Here is a 21,607-nt window from a genome sequence, read left to right on the forward strand (position 1 = left end):
TTTTAAAAGTGAGGATAAACAGAAGAGAAGCAATTCTTTGAAGATGGTGACTCTAATTTGTTATTCAGAATTTTAAAATGCATGGAGATTCACACTTCTCTCTATGACTTTAAACAGGATTTGCCACATTTATCCCAAGCAGACTGTGGGTGAAAATAAAGAATCTTTACTTCGTGCTTTACTTCAAGTGCTTCTTGTGGACTAACCTCCACATCTTTTCAGGTAATAGTCTCATCACATCTGCCCTTAAGGAAAAAAAGAAGCTTGGGGTTCTCTTCATCACTGAATAATTCACAATTTCTCATCTACGGGCTCAAAACCTCCGACTCCCCTTCCCTATCACTTACTTTGTGTTACCTTGTACCCCAGATGAATTTGGTATAAGACACACACCAGGGGCCTTACTCTACCCTCTAGTGACTTACTGGTCTATCACTTGTGGTCAGTCACATGCTGTCACTTGCTTGTCTGGGAGGTTGTGAGCTCCTAGAAGGGCTACAATTACATAGTTCCCTCTGAAAGCATTTGGTTAAGCATCAAACACAAAGAGGTGTTCAACAACCTCTCTCGATGATCATAATCCCACTGCACTTGACATCCTGTACCTACATTACCTCCTCCTTCTGATTTAACATCTGGCTCTTCACCAACCATTTGAAAACACTGGGAGCATTAGGACGCCTAACCCTTCCTGTCCTCCGCTCCTCCCCACTTTGAGCCAACATATTCCTTCTGGCATTCAGGTGTCCCACACTCAATGTGACAATTTGTTACACAATCCCTGTACCTTAAACCTCCTCAATCTTATAAATTCAATGAGTCTGTTTCCTTCAGTCATCTGGAGACCATTCAACAGTCTACCTCCAGGATAAATGAACATGATTGACAAAACACCAAATACAACAATGGCAAATTCCCTCCTTATAAAGACCCTCTTTTTAAATCTTTGCATCCCTAGCACCTAGCAGAATATTGGCAGAGATATGTTTCAATATGCAACATAAATATGTTCTATGTATTGGGCATCTATCTATCAATCTATCTGCCTACCTACCTATCTTATCTCCGTGTTTCCATGCATGTCCCTCTACGGTCCGTGCTCCACAGAACACCCAATAATCTTTTGAAAACATAATTCAGTCATTTACTCTCAGAGGAAAATCTAAAGTTCTTACCATGGCCTACAAGGCAGTATATGATCTAACCCTTGGCTACCTCTCTGAATGTATTTTTTCCCATTTTTCCCCTTGATAACTCCACTACAGTCACCTTGGTCCCTCTGCTTCCCTTGAACATGCCAAACACACTCCAGCTTAGTGCCCCTGTATTTGCTGTTGCCTGGTGGCTCCCTCCATTTACATCATCCAAGTCTCTGCTCAAAGGTACTTTATCAGAAAGGCTTGCTCCACTTTATTTTTCTCCATAGGACTTGCCACCACCTGACAATTTATATAGTTCATTATCCTGTTTTCTGTCCTCCTCATGCCGTACTCCATGAGAGTCAAGACTAGAGTGTCCTTTCATTACCATATCCCCATTGCCTATCTAACAGGCATAGCAAGAGCTCAATATATAAATGAAAAAATGAATGTGGAAGGAAAGAACAGCGAATATACGTGTTCTAAATCTTAAATCTATTAGCTATGTTCTCTCATGGTACTATGTGTCTCTGCACGTTATATCATGCTCGGGTGTATCACCATCCAAGTCACTCAGCTCTAGAGTTGATGCAGAAAGTTAAAGAAAGACAACAGACCACTTAGAGTCATAGAATGTTAGTCCGGAAAGGGGCTGCGAGAGCATTATTTTACAGATGAAGAGACAGAAGCCTGGGGAGGGATAGCAGCTTGCACAGGACACCTAGAAACCAGCAGCAAAGGTGAAACTGCTCTCTCTTTCATTCCCAATCTAGGTTCTTATCTGCACACCACATACTTCTCCAGTGTTCTACACTCTATCTGGTTGTTTGTTAAACGCATTTGATGGCAATGGTTTAAACATGCAAAGGCATGGGGCGCCTGAGTAGCTCAGTTGGTTAAGTGTCCAACTTCAGCTCAGTCTCACGGTCCGTGAGTTCCAGCCTCTTGTCAGGCTCTGTGCTGACAGCTCAGAGCCTGGAGCCTGCTTCAGATTCTCTGTCTCTCCCTCTCTCTGCCCCTCCCCCCGACACATTCTATCTCTCTCAAAAATAAATAAACTTAAAAAAAAAAACCTGAAACATGCAAAGGGAATTTATATTAACAGTAAGGCCTGAGCTCCACAAATCAAAAGTACAAGTTTCTCTCAAAACAGGTTAACTGAACAAGCCCTTCAGGCTTCTGCTGGGAAACTCGGTTCTGGGCTTCTGTCCGCCATTATTGCTAACTGCTCAGCTGATGCATACATACTGTATTTCCTCTTAGATTCTCTTTTGTGAAGAAGCAGAAGAATATAGTTTAACAAACACCGATTATTTTTCTTTTCTTTCTATAGTGCAGGTGAACTGAGTCTAAAGATACTTCCTTATAAATTCAACTGCATTCATGTATTACAAAAATCATAGAAAAAAGTATGTATTTGACCCCAAAAAAGGTGATAAAAATGTGACTGCAACTCTATCCATGATCTTATTTAAGGATAGTCCTTTCTACTTTTTAAAAAAAATCCTCCTTCCTCTGAATCAATGTAGGTGAGAAACAATTCTTGAAGTACTGGAGAGGATCCAGATTCTATCCTAGTGCAATTCACATTGAGCCAGATGTCTTTCTAATAGAAATTGTACATATTTCCTTATAAATCAATTGTCATTATAAGAAACCTTAGCGCAGAGTTCTTGTGGGGTTACATGTAGCACACTAAGATAAAGTCCATTCTAAATACAGCTATAAAGAGTAAAGACATTAAAATTGTGCTGAATACATACTCCTCTCCTCCCCCAGATTGTATCATGCCCCATCCCCCAACATGTGAAATGACTATATTGGAGCAATGTGACTTTTTTCCTTTCTAAACAAACATATAAAATCTATACATCCAAATGAGTAGGACTGCACTCTTTAAAGTAATCACCATTGGAAGTTACATATGCATTCCAACAAGGGTACCATTACCCAGAACTCTGGAATCTTTTATTATAATGCAGGCTCTAGTGTGCATAAGGATCACCAGGGAACATTTAATAATACAGATTCTTAAAGATTTGGATTTAATTAGTCTTAGATGGGAGTCTGGGAACCTGTATTTTTAAGAAGCTCTCCAGGTAAGTTTTGTACAGGTGATGTGTGAGAAACAGCACCTCCGAATAATCCATTCACAAGCCATTCAAGGATATCAAAATGAGGACTTTAGAGTTAAACTCTATGTGTGCATACACATAACTAATAGAAATTGTACACATTTCTGTGTACACAGAAGCTTATTTTTAGTTTTTTCAAAATCTTCATTCTTCTTGATAGAAAATATTAGGACAGTTACACACAGAAGCATCTATTTGCAAACAACATACCTCCATGAAAGAGATTCCTAAACTCCAGACATCAGAATGGATTCCATACTGCTCCCCAGAAATTCTTTCAGGCTGTAAGATAACAGAAGGGAGCTTGTGAGTTGATGGAAGCTAGTCTAGGTTTGAAACACTAATATGGGTTTGGCTAAGGCAGGGTGCCATCAACATTTCATGACACTTTATGAAGAGCAAAACAATCTCATGTTGTATATGTGTGTATATATGTATATGCATACTAGATAGGTAACATATAGAAATTACATAGGTAATACAGAATCTCACTGAATCCTCACAAAGTCCCTGTGAAGAAAACTTTATTACCTCTATTTTAGAGATGAAGAAAATTAAGGCTCATATTGGTGAAATCATTTAGGCAAAGTCCTCAGCTAGTAAATGAGCTGAGATCTGAACCCAGGGTCCTCTCCCTCCAAATTCAGTGGTCTCAGCTATGAAGTGAAAAACTACATAATATTATATAATGTTATCACTTATTTGCACTTTGAGAGATGGGTCTGTATCACTAGGGATATTTTTATTTTCATTTTTTTAACTTCTTACTTGGAAATAATTTCAAACTTACAAGAAAGTTGAAAAACTACGACTAATAAAAAAATCCATATTTCCTTTTACCCAGATTCACCTACTGTTCAGCAATTTCATTCCAATTATCTGGGTTTCTTTTGATATGAACCAAGGAACAGTTTGAAAGGTCCATTTGGGACAACTCGTCCTCCATTTAAGACGTGTAGCAAATACCTGGTCCAGAAAGCCACTACATGTACTCTTTATACTTCAAAAGGAGTAGTTTCATAGTGAAGTGGGTGCTGCCTGGTCTTCTATCCTTCTAGGATCTAGCATTCAGTAAGGTACTTCAGAGAAATCTTTTGAATGAACACAGGAACACACAAACAGAAGTCTCATGGAGGTAGAATGGTCAGTCAAGGTCACAGAGCTGGTCGTGGCAGGGCTAGGATCATAACCCACACTTCCCGGCCCTCAGGGCACCATTCTGTTGTTTGTACCATCCCCGGGGGTCTTGATGGTCACCAATGGCATCAGCCTTCAGGAGCTTTCATGGGAGCCCTGAAGAGTACCTGGGGCCACACTCAGCCTGGTCCACTGCAGATGGAGGAGGAGAGCACCCACCAGCCATCAGCAGGGGATACACCAGGGGGGTAAAAGATGTGAGCAAGGTGCTTTCAGGTGAGTTGGCACAGTCCTACATCTCAAGGAGTGGGCTTAGCTGGGACCCAGAACTTAGCTACCTACTTTCTACTCATACCCATCAGGCTACCTCAATATACTTAACTGCCTTCTCCTGGGACCACTTGCCATAAAATTACATAAAGCCCTATCCTGAGGTAGCAGGTGGATTGTCTTATTTCCCTTCTTTTATTTATTTCTTTAATCTGTAAAACCCCTTCCTACCAAGAACCATTCTTCCCAAGGGCCACGTGTCATGTGACCATTTCTCCCAGCTGATAATAGACGCACGCGGTCATCCCAATCCCCCAGTACTTTAACTTTCACATTCAAATCCCCCACACCATCATTTCTGAAGTTCCTTGTTCAGACATGAATGAACCCGTTATCCAGTTCCAGCTAGTTCAATAGGGACTAGGATGAAAGCAGCCAGTTAGTTACAGGAATTACCATCACTACCATCATCATCATCATCAACACTACCGCATGCATTTATTGAAGAATTTCCATATGCCTGGCATTGTGTGCTAATGCATGTCTCATTTCGGACTCATAAGGACCCATATTAGATTGGTACCGTTATCATCCTCTTTTAACAGATGAGGAGAAGGAGGTACAGAGACGTTTAGTTTGCACTCACTACATACGGACAGTAATAGCTATCATTTGATGACCACCTAGTATATTGCAGACACTGGGCTACTTTGCATTCTCTACGTTTTTTAACAATCTTGCAAAGATTATTACTGCCCTCATTTCACAGATGTAAAAACTGAGGCGTAGTAAAATTAAGTGGCTTGCTGAAGTCTAGAGCTGTGGACCAACATCAGGCGTATTGTTTAGGAACACAGCCAGGATTCAAACCCTGGTATGCCTGACTGCAAAATCAGGGTTCTTTCTACTGTGTCACACTGCCCCCAGAACCAGGAGTCAGAAGAGCCACACACTAATCTTGATCTGATCAGTATTTCTCAAAATATGGTCTTCAGACTAGCCATCAGAGAAGTGACTGCCTGAGGTGCATATTATAGATGAACCTCCTGAATCCGAATCTCTGGAGGTGGTTCAGGGGATCTACCTTCTAAAAAATAATTTCTCTGGATGATTCCTTGGTGTATACTCAGCTTCAGTCACTAAACATTTCCATGTTCCCTGCAGAGGCAATGACCCATCTTCCTCTTCTCTGCTTCATGAACATTTCTTTTATAGACCCCTGTCATGGGCCACCTTTCTTTGGTGACACATTCCCATACTTCTCAGGAAGAATTACAAATTCTTGCCTCTGTCCTTCATGAAAATGTTGTTTGTATTTTTAATATTAATTGATTGCACGGTGTTATAATCATCCGATTACTAGCCTGTTTCTCCCAAGAGGCCAAGAGAGTGTCTTACTCATCTCATACCTAGTACCACGGCTGCCACGTAGCCAGTGCGTGGTCAAGGTATGCTGCCTTGAAGGAATGTAATACATGTTTAGTGCACATTTGGTTTTAAGCATGTGCCAATTATTAAGTCCCCTGAAGTGTTCTACTAATATAACTTCCCCAATATTACTGCTATTCATGCCCATGAAGAAACATCCAGCAAACATGAAAATCCTAAAATCCTCTAGAACTCTTTGTTATTTTATAAAACAAAACAAAACAACCTTTTTAATGTTTATTTATTTTTGAGACAGAGAGAGAGAGAGAGAGTGTGAGTGGGGGAGGAGCAGAGAGAGACACACACAGAAGCTGAAGCAGGCTTCAGGCTCTGAGTTGTCAGCACAGAGTTTGACGTGGGGCTTGATCTCAGGAGCCGTGAGATCATGACCCAAGTCAAAGTTGGACGCTCAACTGACTGAGCCACTCAGCCGCCCCTAGAACTCTTAAAGAAATAACCAAATGTTGCCTTCCTGTCTGTGTCTTCTCTCCTTTCTCCTTTTCTTCATCCCACTAGCTGACAGTTATCAAAATATAGCACTTCATTCAGCGTACAGAATAAGCAAACAAAAGTCGCGCCCACATACAAAATATTTTGACAGGACCAACGATAAGATTAAATACATTCATAACATTTGCCCACTTAACTTTTTTTTTTTAAGCTTATTTTTATTTATTTGAGAGAGAGACAGAGAGCATGTGGGGGAGGGCGGAGAGGAAGACAGAATCCCAAGCAGGCTCCACACTGCCAGCACAGAGCCAGACACAGAAACTCACAAACCGTGAGATCGTGACCTGAGCAGAAACCAAGAGCCAGATGCTTAACCGACTGAGCCACCCAGGTGCCCCTGCCCATTGCACCTTCAAAACAAATGCAAACAGGAAGCTGAAAATAAAGCATACAAAAAAATTAAATTAAAAAAGAAAAAGAGAGGAAGTGATAATGGTCACGGATATCAGGTGGCAAATAGGAGAGCTCCTTAAGGAGTTCTCGCAATAAGCTAACAAGCAAGATCACTGTTGTGGTGCTGTGCTCAAGCATGAATGCTTAGTGAGAGTCGGGAGCCAGCTCTATGGGTCTACCTGAAGAGCTGGTACAGTAGATACGGACCGGGAAATGCGCCCAAGCCCCTGAAACTGACACAGCAACAGCACAAGATAAGCCCCAGTACATTTTGAATTTATGGAGCCAGGACTTGATGGCCTGACGCTGCACGATTCAAATCTGTTCTTATACTTGAAGCCAAGGTGGTCTGCCCTGTTCTCTCCCCTCTAAAACAAAACAAAACCAACCACCAGGTACCACACTACTGACAGAAGATCTGTGATGGACATTTTGCAGTTAAAAATGGAAAGCTGGGTTACTTTCTGACATGGCAGCTGTCACCAGTGTGGAGAGCTAAATAATAGGAAAAACATGACTCCCTGTCTGAGGCACGTCTGTACTGAGGTTTAAGTGTAGGAGGAAAAGTCCTGGTCTATTCTTAACGAGAACAGTGGTGATGATATAAAAAGCAGATTTTATACAGGATCTGCAAGGGCAGTGGCTCCAAGCTGTACTCTCCACTCCTGCCAGCCACCCTCTGTGACTTGTTATTTACCCAGGACCCATATTTAGGTGACTCACTCTAGAACTATCTCTACACAATACCCCAGGACTTACTTGTCAAAATCAACAAGATATCAAGGTACATTCCTAATCTCTTCTGATAAAGAATTTCTGCTCAGGATTACACCACTCAGTAAATTAACAAAAGTATGCACAAATACTTTAGGTTAGTAAGCAATCGAAATACACATCACAAACAATAGGCATTTTTTAAATAATTTTTTTAATGTTTATTTAATTTTGAGAGAGAGAGAGAGAGAGAGAGAGAGAGAGCGCGTATGAGCAGGGGAGGGACAGAGAGAGAGAGATACAGAATCTGAATCAGGCTCCAGACACTGAGCTGTCAGCACAGAGCCTGATGCGTGGTTCAAACTCGTAAACCGCAAAATCGTGACCTGAGCCAAAGTCAGATACTTAACCGACTGAGACACCCAGGTGCCCCGGGGGGGGGGATTGTTTTTTAAGCTGGCAAGATCCCTGTGAATAGTACAGCCTATTGGTTACCCAAGAGTCTGGAGTGGGATGGTTCTAACTCAATCCTATCTTCCAGTTCATAAATTCTCTCTTCTGGTATATCCAATATACTAGCAAGCAGTGAGTTTTTAAATTTTAATCTAGAAGTTTTGAGATTTTATCCAATCTACCGTGTCACTTTTAAAACTTGTGATTTGAAGTCTGTATCTGTTGCTCCTGCTGGTTCTTTTTCATATTGCCTTGTTTCCTTGTGCACCTGGTTTTTTGTTCACTACTTGCTAGTTTTTGCTCTTGAAAAAATTTGAGAGATTCTCTGAGGCTTAAGGAAGATGTGCCCACCTTAAACCAAGTTCTTAGCATGAAGCTCCTTTTCCAACTCAAGTCATGAATACAAACAGTCAGACTGCAAATCTGTGTCAGTTAGTCTAAGGCCACAACTCTCCCCCTTCTCCTTTTCCCCCGGCTTTTCTGCTTGGCTCTGAGAAGCCTTCTCTTCTCGGGGAGGAGGAGCAGCTCTGGCTCTGGTTTGCTCTTACACTGAGAGTGAGCCCTTCAGGCTTCCAAGATGATATGGAGAAGATCTCCACGGAGACCTTCTGCGTTAGGAGGACGTCCACATCATTGATAACGGTGGTACAGGCAGATGACTATACCTACTTCGTCAGGAAGAATGAGCTTTGGTGTGCCAGATATTCCGCTTTCCTCTCTGTTGCAGGAGTCCACCTAAAAATTGTTCTAGGAGATTCCCATTGTCTTTTTAGCTCTTCAAAGCATTTGCGATGGTTTTTAAAGTATTTTACCTCGCATTTTTCAACAGAAGAGTTGGTGCGAATAACCTCACCTGCTGTCACTAGAAACTAGAAGCTGGTGTCCTAATTAAATCTTGACTCTCGCTACTTGGCTAACTCTGAGATCCTGGGCTAAAGTTATTCCACCTTTGGTTACCTTATCTGTAAAATGAAGACAATGATAATATGTATGCTTCACAGGGTTGTGTGAAGATTAAATGAATCCATGCAATGTACTGGATTCGATACCTGTCACATGGTGAATGTGACTTCTACAAGTTCCACCTCTGAACATGCCTGTAAATTGTTAGCAGTATTATTTTTTAATGACTTAGGACCTTAAGAAAGCTGCCCTTTTTCCTAGTTATCATTTTCTTACACCACACACTTTAGATTATAGAAGAACGAACTGAGATTGCACATGCAGGGCTAGTTCTTTGAGTTATTTTCTTTTCAATATCTGAGCAGCCTCGCTGACTGTATTTGAGTAATCTGGGGGCCTTCTATGCCTTATAATGCACGTAGGACACTTAACCTAAGAAGTTAAACACTCTGTTTGTAATCAGCGAAAAGTCATCTTTGGAAGGCAGCTTTCATGAATGAACTCATTCGTTTCGCAGGGTGTGAAGGTCTGGATACAGAGAATGAGCAGAAAAAACACTGCCCCTCTGGAGATCGCAGTCTAGATCGGGAGAGACCGACAAAATCTGGACAGAGTGAGGGGCACAGCAGTTAAAAGTACAGTCCCTGTGAGTACTTAGGTTTGAACCCTGGTTCTGCCACTCATTAAATGTATGAACTTGAGTAAGTTACTCAACTTCTCTATCCCTGTTTTCCACCTGTACAATGAGAATGATATTATTTACCTGATAGGGTTGTTGTAAGGATCTAAAGCATTAATATACGTAAGAGTTTAAAAGAGTGACTGGCACATGCAGCTAAATACTAGCTCTTATTATTTGTCATTACCACTGTATGAATATAAAGTAAGAAAAATGGATGTAAGGGTATGATACTAACTCATCTCTAACTGTATATTCTCACAACTTATCATTTGTCCTCTACCGCACTTCCTGTCCCCAACTATGTCTCCTTACCTTCTATTTCTAATGTCTCAGCTCAACCCTCCACAGTGATCTCTTCTATAAGTACCCTTTCACATACTGCTTTACATCAAATTTGTACACTGTATGACTTCTTACTCTCTAAATGTATATTTGATGCAACATAAGTCTTTATTACATCACACATAATGTGGCCACATATAATGCCACACTTCTATTCTTGCCCACATCGTAGGAGGATTTGAGTGGTTCCACCACAACCTGGCTGATGGCATGAAAGTGCTCAGTAAATACTGGTTGATTAACTCAGGGTACTCAGTTTCAGATACAGCTTTCACTGGCATAGACCAGAGGCTGGCAAATTTTTCCTGTGTGTGACCAGAGTGTAAATATTTCTCCCTCTGTGGGCCATATGGTCTCTGTTGCAACTGTCACAGGGACTCCACTCTGCCACTGCAGTGCTGAAGCAGCCACAGACAACCCCAAGCAAAAGGTCGTGGCCATGTCCCAATACAACTTTTGTTTCTTAGCCAATTTGTTTTAGTTTGAAATACTTATGGATTCACAAGTTGAAAAAATATATACAGGGAAGTTGTGCACACTCACCCAGGTTCCCCCAATAGTTTTATAGTACAGTATCATGGTGTATCAGGCAGGGATTAATACCCAGAACAGAATAACAAACGTTATTTCCATCTTTCCCCACTCCCAACCTCTAATCTCACACCAATTAGGTAAGTACGTGGTCAACGAGAGCCTCCTGAGTTATCAGGCTATCACTCTTTGTTTTATAGGTATCTTATGCTTTTTACAGCTTGAACCACAAAGCTGATGACTAGAATTCACTCACCCAAGAAGCAAAGCAATTTTAGCTCTGCCAACCTTAGCTAACATTTCATAATTTTAATCCTCACATATTCAATTAATAGATGGATGCATCACACTCATCCATAAAGCAAGAGGAAAAAAGGTAATTTCTTTAATGTACACCTGGGAAAGACGACTGTAATCTAGATTTGTACATTCAAACATAACGCAATTTAATTATTAGAGCAATTTAAAGCTACTAAAAACATGACAGGTAGAAAACACAGTGCGTAGATGAGAAGATGTTTCTTTTCTTTATTTTAGAAAGAGGGAGTGAGCGTGAGCAAGGGAGAAAAGCAGAGAGAGACAGAGAAGAGAGAATCATTAAAAAAAATGTTTTTTATGTTTATTCATTTTTGAAAGACAGAGAGAGACAGAGCACAAGCAGGGGTGGGGTGGTGAGAAAGGGGGACACAGAATCTAAAGCGGGCTCCAGGCTCTGAGCTGTCAGCACCAGGGCCCGATGTGGGGCTTGAACTCATGAAGCACAAGATCATGACCTGAGCCGAAGTCGGATGCTCAACTGACTGAGCCACCCAGGCGCCCGAGAAAAAAGAATCTTAAGCAGGCTCCATGCTCAGTGTGGAGCCTGACAAAAGGCTCGATCCCACCACCGTGGGATCATGACCTGAGCTGAAACCAAGTCAGACACTCAACCGACTAAGCCACCCAGGTGCCCCAAAAAGTTGTTTCATTTATAATCTTATTCCTTAAAAAAAATTTTTTTTAACATTGATTCTTGAGAGACAGACAGAGAACTGAGTAGGGGAAGAGCAGAGAGAAAGGGAGACAGAGACTCTGAAGTGGGCTCTGCAATGTCAGTGCAAAGCCTGACATGGGGCTTGAACCACAAACTGTGAGACCGTGACCTGAGCCAAAGTTGGATGCTCAACCAACGGAGCCACCCAGGTGCCCCTATTCATTTTTTTTTTTTTTTAACCACAGCATTCCATATTCTTTCAAAGACTGAAACTATGGGATCTGGTAGGGATTTATTAATGGTTTGGTTTTTTTTTTTAAGTTTATTTATTTTGAGAGAGAGAGAGCGAGCACGAACAGGGGAGGGGCAGAGAGAGAAGGGGTGGGGAGAGAAATCCCAAGCAGGCTCTGTACTGTCAACAGAGTCTGATGTGGGACTCGAATCCACGAACTGCATGATCAGGACCTGAGCTGAAATCAAGAGTCGGACGCTTAACTGAGCTACCCAGGTGCCCCAGGATTTATTAATTGTAAAGGTGGCTCACCAATCTCAGCTAACCTGGTAGAGCCAAGAGGGTGATTATGTTTTATGAAAACAGATACGATGACTTCAGGGGTTAATTTTTTTTTTTTCACATTACTTAGAAAAATGAGAAAGAATGAATTTTCTTTAAAAACCAGGCAGAACAAACATTAACTATTCTGGTATTTCAATATAAAAAAAATGGTTTGCACTGTTCTGAGAAGAAGATTCAGAGTGACATCTTTTTATTATCAAGATAATATATGAACTGAGAGTAAGATCCAGGTTTCCATCCAACTAATGTGTTTAACGTCATATAAAGACCATGGAGTTGGGGCACCTGGGTGGCTCAGTCGGTTAAGCGTCCGACTTCAGCTCAGGTCATCATCTCAAGGCTCGTGGATTCGAGCCCCATCTCGGGCTCTGCACTGACAGCTTAGAGCCTGGAGCCTGCTTCAGATTCTGTGTCTTTCTCTCTCTCTCTGCTCCTCCCCCACTTGCATTCTGTCTCTCTCTCTCTCTCAAAAATAAACATAAAAAAAAAAAAAAGACTATGGGAAGTAAAACAGACTAAATAAATCTAGAATCCTCATTAAAAAAAATGACCTTAAGGTGTTAAAACAAAACTTGGCTCCAAAATGATACTAGATAACCTTCCTGCTTGTCTCTCCCAATCACCCACTCTTGAAATGATTGTGGAAATTAATTATAGCATTTGTGCCCCCCAAACTTCCCTTAGTTAAAAGGTAGGAAAAAGGAAAAGGTCTAAGTCAAGTCCAGCTTGGGTCTTTGAAACAGCTCTATGCTTCTAATTTTTATACTTGGTAAATTTATTTCAGAAGAGTTAATAAATTATCTTATGACAGGAATGAACCCAACAAGTAAACAGAATAAGTAAACAGGTGTATAAGTTCGAAAAAAAATTTCCTGCTAAACCTTTACATTCAGAGATCCATAAGTAAGAGCTGATCACATCAATAATTTAATTCTGATCCAGTGACAAAGCATGTTTGTATTTCTGGAAAAAACAGCCAATCTTATTGACTGACATTTTGGGATACTTGAGGGTTAATTAAATAAGCAATGTGGCAAAGCGGCCAATGTGCTGTAAGGTGCAATTTTTCTGTAGGATTAAACTTCAAAACTCAGCAATTTCACCCTCGAACCAACTAGTTAAGTCAACTAAGCAGATAAGTTGGTAGCTCCTGGATAAAATCTAATGCCTTTTAGAAAGACTTAAAAATCAGATCATGACTGGATTGACTTTGTAATTTATGATCTGTTAGGATAAAGCTGTGGAATTAATTCAAGAATTCTACATTACCAAGTACATAAAGATAAAGATGTTGGTTTTAAATGTTATTTTTGCATAAGTTTACTTACCGCCATATAAGCATTTGTTCCAACATACGTCTTGGCTATAGAATTCACCAGCTATGAGACAAAACAGTCTGTTAGAACAATATAAAGATAATGTGGAAATAAAATGGGCAATTATTCCTCATTTAACCTACAATCATCATTTCTATAAATCAACTAAAAATTATGTAAAAGGGAACAAATTTATCTACAAAGGCATTAAAAATGATTAAATCTCTCTTTTCTTTTGAATGTGATTTCCAATTTAAACAAGCACAGCATTACAGTTTATAGCAGATAACCTTAAACAATTCACTTAAGCAGGATGCTTATCGCTTTAGTACCCCAAACCCGCCTGATATAAAAAGTCAATTTGAAGTAGAATTTGAACACACTCATTTTTCAGTCAGATGGCTCAAGATGTGAATGGCGCCCATGCATTGCTAGAATGAAACGGGCACTAAATACGCTGGAGGGATAACAGACTTTGACAACTCATAATACAACGATGACCTTCGCTTTGGTCTTCGTGTTTGGCTGGGAGTAAAGGTGGCTGCAATTCAAATCAACATCACAGCACGCTCGTGGGTCACTATCACCGGGGTTCTCAGGGGAGGCCCAAAATGGAAATTAATTAAAATTTGTGCTGCACATTGTAATGGCCCTCCACCATTGTTCCTCCCAATATTAATTTTTATTGTGGGCCAGTTGGGCTCCCCAGGCACAGCTCCCACTCTGCCCTCCCTTTTGTCTGGTCAAAACGCTTTCATATCAAAGCTGCATCTCAATGAAGTTTGCTATTCGTAAGTAGTAATTACAATATCAGCAGTTTTTACTGTCATTAAACAATGAACAATCATATTCTGATGAAGGAAACTCGCTCGGAGATTAAAAATGAATAACACGCTCCCAGCCGAGGAGAAGATGCAGAGTTCTGTTTGTCTGGCAGCGAGGTGATTTTTCAATCCGAAGAGTGGACTGAAAATAAAAAGTGAATGTTGCAGACAGGAGAGCAGATTGGGAGGAAAAAGAGACCTACCTGAGTGCTAACTCCAAAATCACACAGCTTGACCTGTCCTCTTGTGTTTACTAGCATATTGGAGGGCTTCACATCTAGAAGGGGACCAAAAAAGTCCATATAACTAAGTCTGTATCTACAGTGCACGTTTAAAAAAAGCACACATGCACACCATACCATATTGCAGAAATGACATCATCTGTTCAACCCGGAATTCTAATCACAAATTTAATGCAAAGCATTTTATCTGGAGGCAAAATGTAAGGTCCTAACTCCTTCACTTCCAACCATTTCTGGTTTCTATGGAAGCAAGGGTTTATTTCAAGTGAAAGTCAAATAAAACCTTGGCTTCCAACAACAGTAAATACATCCATCATCCTATCCCCAGGCTTTCAGGAAAAGTAGGTAGATAAGAAAATGTAATCTTGCAAAGAATTTGCACAAAAAGGTTTGGATTTGCTGTTGATGTGAAACTACTCCTCCCATCTAAGAAGCAGTAAGGCCAACGGGAAGCCAATGAGAAAAAAAATCATTCATATGTTGCTGGTAACAGGACATATCTATATGAAACAATGACAAAATGAATGCACTATTGCTATCTCCTGGTTTTATGTGACAAATGCTACTTCAGATAACACTCACAAATTGGTCTAAAGGCGAGGGTAGATGTGTGTGCATATATGCACTTACTGATCATGGTTTCATTTCTCCTTCTCTCCCCTTACATCACTTTTGACTGCTGTTATAGTTAACAAAAGAATTGACATAGCTTTTGCCAAGGCAGTCAGTTGCTAAATAATAACACAAAGGGTTTCTGTGAAGCATTGTCAGTGACAACAATGAGCCATTTCAGGAATTCCAGGAGCCCACAAAAACCATCCAAGCAGGATAAGAGCACACCACTGTTGACGGTACAGAATAGCACCTGCTTCAACATTTCATCTTCAACTGCGAAAGTGGTCTGGAACAGACAACTTGTTATATTTAATACATCATACAACATGCATTATCCCAAAACTGAACAAGAGACTCAACTTTTTATGTAACATTTTTAAAAGACATGTGAGTATTCTCACCCCAAGCCTTCACTTTGCAAAAGAGTACCCTAACAAAGTATCCTGCCAACAGTAGGTACTTAATCCAAACTTCAAGTTCAAACTCAGTAAACAATTACTGAACTCTACTTCCTATGTGACAGGCAATGTGCCAGGCACTTTCTCATACATGTGCTCATTTGGTGTCACCTGGCTGACACTAGAATGTAAATGGCATGAAGGCAGGGACTTTGTTTCTTTTACTGACTACTGTATTCCCAGCCCCTAGAATAGTTTCAGGCATATAGCAAGTGCTTAATAAATACTTGTTGAATGAATGAGAGAATAAATGAATGGAAACCATAAACACAAAGCATTATTTTATGCTGATGATTCTATTTCAGTGATCAGGGTTAGCTATAGAACATGTCTCTGTCGCATGACCTTCATACAAGATATACTATGTACTATCTTTAGGGGCACTCTCTCTATGAAAACAAGTTAGCATGCCTACGGCTGGTATAGGTTCTTTTCCCAACTAGTCTTTCTGCCTCCAACCTTCCTCAATTTGAACATAAATCTTATACACCATCGTATTAAATATCTACTTTTACTACCTCATTTCTCTTCTTGGTGAGGAAGTAAAATATTCCCTGACCTCCCCCGCCAACCTGAATGTGAACTCCTAGTTAGCACAATACATACACATTACAGCACCATTAGACATTCAATAAATGTTTGGTGAACTGAAAGAAATGTTAGACTCCACATATGCGGGTCTTATTTTCCAAATCCAATTCTCATTACAGGCACTCAACTTAGAATATTTTTCTTTTGGACAACCTACTCTTTTATATATTGACATCTTTAAACCCCTCTTAAGCTGCCACATCAGATGGAGACAGTTAATGAACAAATATTTTGAGCTCCTGGAAGATGGAGCTGCCTGGAAATCATGAGGTATGCCAAAATTAACAGATCTTTAGCTTTAATCAGATACACTTTTGACTTAAGTGGATCAATAGAGAGAGAAACAATAAAACAAGAGAACTGCTAGATTATACTCTAAAAGGCAGGTGTAAATAACAACTTCATTGCATTTTTCAGCTAAGGACATCATTTTAAACTTACATGCCAGCCTGCTCTATGACTTTTGCACATTCACCTCTCAGCCTAGTTCTCAGGAACACTTTATATGTGAAAGCAGTAAACACCAGTCATCCTCATGTCAAGCTTTGTATTCCACCTGACCAGTTTATTCATTGTCTCAATAGAAACAAAACCCTCCATCACCAAGCCTTTGTTCATGCTGCGTGTTCCCCTCTCCCTTCCGCTCCCAAGTTGAGAAATGCTTCCTCGATATGTCCTGACTGAATCTTGCCCATGTTTCAACTCAAGAACCCTCTCTCCCTGTTGCCTTAACTACTCAGGTCAACAAAGTCATGGCTTCCTCTGAACTGCTAACGCATTTACTGTCTGTGCCATTTGTTTGGAACTAAGCATGTGACACTGTTTGACTAGTAGTTATTTACCATATTTACTGGTGGAGGTGTCACCACCCCAAGTAATAAGTTCACAGGGTAGGAAAATGCTTCACACATCCTTGTGTGCATCCCTTCCGACAACAATGTCTTGATCACTGGTTAATGGCTTGTTAAACAATATACTAAATTTGCTAAGTACTCCCCTCGCACTAATATCTGGAGACATCACTTGAACATAACGGACTCCTTTAAACAAAACCAATGGATGTAGGCTAGGAGGCAGAGGATCTGTGTTTTGGTCTTTCTGGCCCTGCCACAAACTTGGCATGTGAATTTCACCAGGCAGGTGACGTTTTAATTTCTACCACTACAGGGAAATAGTAATAGCCATTCTGCCAATCTTAAAGAACTGTGGGGACTGGATGAGATAATAAATAAACTGCTCCCCCCACCCAAAGGAATGTAAAACTGCTTTTAAACTGTCAAATATTCCATAAATACAAGGTACTATTATCCATTGGTAATCAACCTAACTGTTATACAACAAGTGGGGTATTTTGACATATTTAGGAAATAGCTTGTTGTTACTGCAGCAAGTTTTACCTGTATTTGAGTAAATGCTAGCTGAAAGAAGGTAATTCCCAAAGTGTAGTAAGTAGAACTATAAAACCAATTTAATGTTTACGAGGATGCATTCTGGTCAGATCATGCGCACACATTCTTCAACAAGGCTACTGGTCTCTCTGTGCTTGCCTATTACAGTCTGTGTTAAACACAGCAACTAAAGTGATCCATTTATTATTTTTTTAATTAAAAAACAATTTTAATGACACTTTTTTTTTAATTTTTTTTTTCAACGTTTATTTATTTTTGGGACAGAGAGAGACAGAGCATGAACAGGGGAGGGGCAGAGAGAGAGGGAGACACAGAATCGGAAACAGGCTCCAGGCTCTGAGCCATCAGCCCAGAGCCCGACGCGGGGCTCGAACTCACGGACCGCGAGATCGTGACGCAGCTGAAGTCGGACGCTTAACCGACTGCGCCACCCAGGCGCCCCTTAATGACACTTTTAAAACTAAATCACCCCATGTCACTTCTCTGCCTAAAACCTAAAAGGACTTCCTACCTCAACACAAAACACGGCCCTACAATCCTCATGATAGTCTCTGAGGCTGTCTCTGAGCTGGTCCCCGCTAACCCTGTGCTCACACCCTTCCTATTCCTCTCTCTGCCCAAGCTGCTTCCTTTCACTGGCCTCCTTGCTAGACTTGTTCCTGCTTTGGGGCTCTATCTCCCTGGAATACTCTGATCCCATATATATATATGCTCAGAGCTTGCTCCTTCATTTCCTTTAGGTTTTTAACTCACATGTAAAGAAGCCTTCCCCCGTCACCCGGTATGAACAGCAATCCCTTCCCACCCCAGACATATATGTAAATCTGTTTCTCAGTCCCTCCATCTCGAAGGGAACCTACCCAAACACAGAGAGTAGATGTTTGATCACTACTATACCTAGGATGGTGTCTGGTACTGACAAGAAATGATAGTTGTTGAACAAATGGTGAATGAATGATATCGCTACTAAACAGATGGACAAACATGCCCATCCAGAGAACTTGGGCTGAGAAGGAGCTAATCTTTTCCCACCTAATGGCATATACATTTCACTACTAATGAATACATTTTTAAATGACATTTTTCATTCTGGAAAGAATCCACAGTTGTTCAAAAACACTTATTCAACAAGTATTGACTGACACCTTAACAAGTGCCTGATATGGTAAATGATGTGGAGAGAAAATGAGTCAGACCCTATCTCTGCCCTTCAGGCCAGTGCAGACTGAAGACCTGTTGGTATATTCTTTTACCAAAATAGAGCACATGAGATTTCAGGAAAACCACACTGCTTATGTATAATCTAAATGGGATTCTCCTCCTGAACAACTGGTATGCTTCCTATAATAAAAACAATGAGAATTATATAACTAAAGAGCTCCCAAGCTTGGCTGTGCATAAAACCCCCCACAAAACTGAAAAAACAAACAAACAAACAAACCCACAAACAAACCACAAAATTCCAAAACCAACTTTTTTGAGTTTCACCTCAGATCTACTGAATCAGAAATCAATCTAACACAGCCTGGTCTTCAGACAAGCATTTAGAAAAGACTAACATAACCTGCTATATTGCTTCCAACTTATCTGCTATACAGTTAAGAATATCTGAAGAGAAATTTCTTCTCTACTTTTAAATATCGATTTTATTCATTAAAAAAACAATTTTATTGCAATCATTTTGAACTCTGAGTGTGACAAATGTAAACATCCATGTATCCACACCACAATCAAGATATGAAACATTTATGTCACCCCAAAAAGTTCCCTGAGCCCCTTCATAGTCAACTCCTCTCTGACCCCTGGCAACCACTGACTGGTTACTGTTGTTACAGTTTTGCCTTTTCTACATACATTATAAATCCCATAATATGTTGGTTACTGTTTAGATGGTATATCTGTCATTAGCATTCAAAGTTGATATGCTGCAGACAGTACACAGTTGGGTCTTGCTTTTTTAACTACGTGACAATTTGTGCTTTTAATTGGAAAATTTAGACCATTTACATTTAATGTAATTATTGATATGGTTGAGTTCAACCTTACTATCTCACTATTTGTCCCATCTGTTCTTAGTTTCTTTTTTTCTTGTCTCCTTGCTTTTTTTTGGATTATTTGTGTCTGTGTGTGTGTGTGTGTGTGCGCGCGCGTGCGCGTAAAATGAATCCACTGATCTCCACCATGGGCTTATAAGCCAGAGGCTGGCAACCTTTTCTATAAAAAAACATATTTCAGGCTTTGAAGGCCATATGGTTTTTGTTATAACTACTCAATTTTGCTGTAGTGTAAAAGCACTCACAGGCAAAACATAAACTAACGGGCATGGCTGTGTTGCAATAAAATTTTGTTTATAAAAACAGGCAGTGAGCCAAATAGCCTGCAGGCTAAAGTTTGCCAGCCACTGTTTGAAGCTTTTTTTTTTTTTTTTTTTACAGCTGCTCTAGAATTTGCAGAATGTTTAACTTCTCACAGTATACTTTCAAGTAATATTTGGATATTTCATTTATAATGTAAGAACTTACAACAATACACTTTCATTTTTTCCTTCCATCCTTTGTGTACTGTTACATATCTTTTTTCTACATATGTTATAAGCTCCACAATATACTCTTTATTTTTGCTTTAATCTTTTAAAGACATTTAAAATTGATAAAAAAAAGTCTTTTATAATATCTACATGTTCACCATTTCTAATGATATTTATTACTTTGTGTAGGCCTAATCATGTATCTGATACCATTTTTGTTCTGCCTCAATAACTTCAACATTTTTTTATAATGTAGGTCTACTGGCAATAAATAAAAAATTTTCTCTTCTTTGTTTGCCTAGAGAAGTCTTATTTGTTAATTTTGAAATGTATATTTAGTAAACAGAACTCTGGATTGATAGGGTTCCCATCCCTAAACATTTTCAGGGTGTCCTTCCATTATCTTCTGGTTTGCATAGCTTCAGACAAGAAGTCTGCTGTCATTCTTATTTTATTTTATTTTTGTTCTACTTGTTTTCTCTGAATTATTTTAAAGATTTTTTAAATCACTGGTTTTTAAATTTTTTATTTTGTTGCATTTTGGTATGGTTTTGTGTTTATCCTGGTTAGGGTTTGTTGAACTTCTTAGATCTATGGGTTTATGGGTTTCATCAAATTTACAAAATCTGGAGTCTATTTTTTCAAATTATTTGTTGTTCCTTTTTTTCTCTCCTTTCCTTCTGAGACTTGAGACTCCGTTACACATATATCCTAGATTTCCTGATACTGTCACAAAGGTCACTGAGCCTGTGCTAATTTTGTTTTTTGTTTTGTTTTGTTTTTTGGTTTTTTTTGGTCTCTTTTGCTCTTTTGTTTTTTTGTTTTTAGTAATTTTGGATAATTTCTGTATTTCTAACATCAAGATCACTGATCGCTTTTTCTGTGTGTCTAATCCACTGTTAAGTCCATCAAGTGAAATTTCTACTTTAGATATTTATTTTTCATCTCTAGATGCTCCATTTGATTCTTTACAACTTCCATTTCTCTCCTCATAATGCTCATGTTTCCCTTGAGATCCTTGAAAATACTTATAACATTTATAGTAAATGTTCTAAAGTCCTTATCTGCTCAGTCCATTATCTAAGAGTGTAGGGGTGAGGGGTGCTGTTTACATTAATTTTTTTCCCTCCTGGTTATGATCTTTCATCCATTATCAGAAAAATTCTTTGTTTACCTACTAATTCTTATTCAGATGCCAGATGTTGCGAATCTTATGTTATTAAGATCTGAATTTTGTTGTAGTCCTTTAAAGAGTGTTGGACTTGATAACAGCAGGTAGTTACCTTATTTGCAGATAGCCAGATCATGTTGAAGCTTATCTTAGACTCTTTATTCATGGAGGGCCTAGAGTAACCCCTAGTGTAGGGTTAGTTTAGCCCCACTATGAAAGCATGACCCTTTTCAAAAGTCTCTCTTGAATGCTCCAATGTATTCAACA

At 39.7% G+C, this 21,607-nt stretch overlaps 1 protein-coding gene across 9 annotated transcripts in view; it reads right to left on the minus strand.

The window, feature by feature from the left end:
* The window catches only part of MAP2K5 (mitogen-activated protein kinase kinase 5), a 273,162-nt gene that overhangs the window by 104,709 nt on the left and 146,846 nt on the right, over positions 1-21,607 (minus strand). For all 9 annotated transcript variants that reach the window (XM_047863399.1, XM_047863400.1, XM_047863398.1 and 6 more), the window contains exons 14-16: positions 14,531-14,604; positions 13,516-13,566; positions 3,485-3,556 (exon numbers count right to left, since the gene is read on the minus strand). In XM_047863399.1, coding sequence (XP_047719355.1) covers positions 3,485-3,556; positions 13,516-13,566; positions 14,531-14,604 — 197 coding nt within the window. The remainder of the gene's footprint in view (positions 1-3,484; positions 3,557-13,515; positions 13,567-14,530; positions 14,605-21,607) is intronic.

This window comes from Prionailurus viverrinus, chromosome B3, assembly GCF_022837055.1.
Source record: "Prionailurus viverrinus isolate Anna chromosome B3, UM_Priviv_1.0, whole genome shotgun sequence".
NCBI lineage: Eukaryota > Metazoa > Chordata > Mammalia > Carnivora > Felidae > Prionailurus > Prionailurus viverrinus.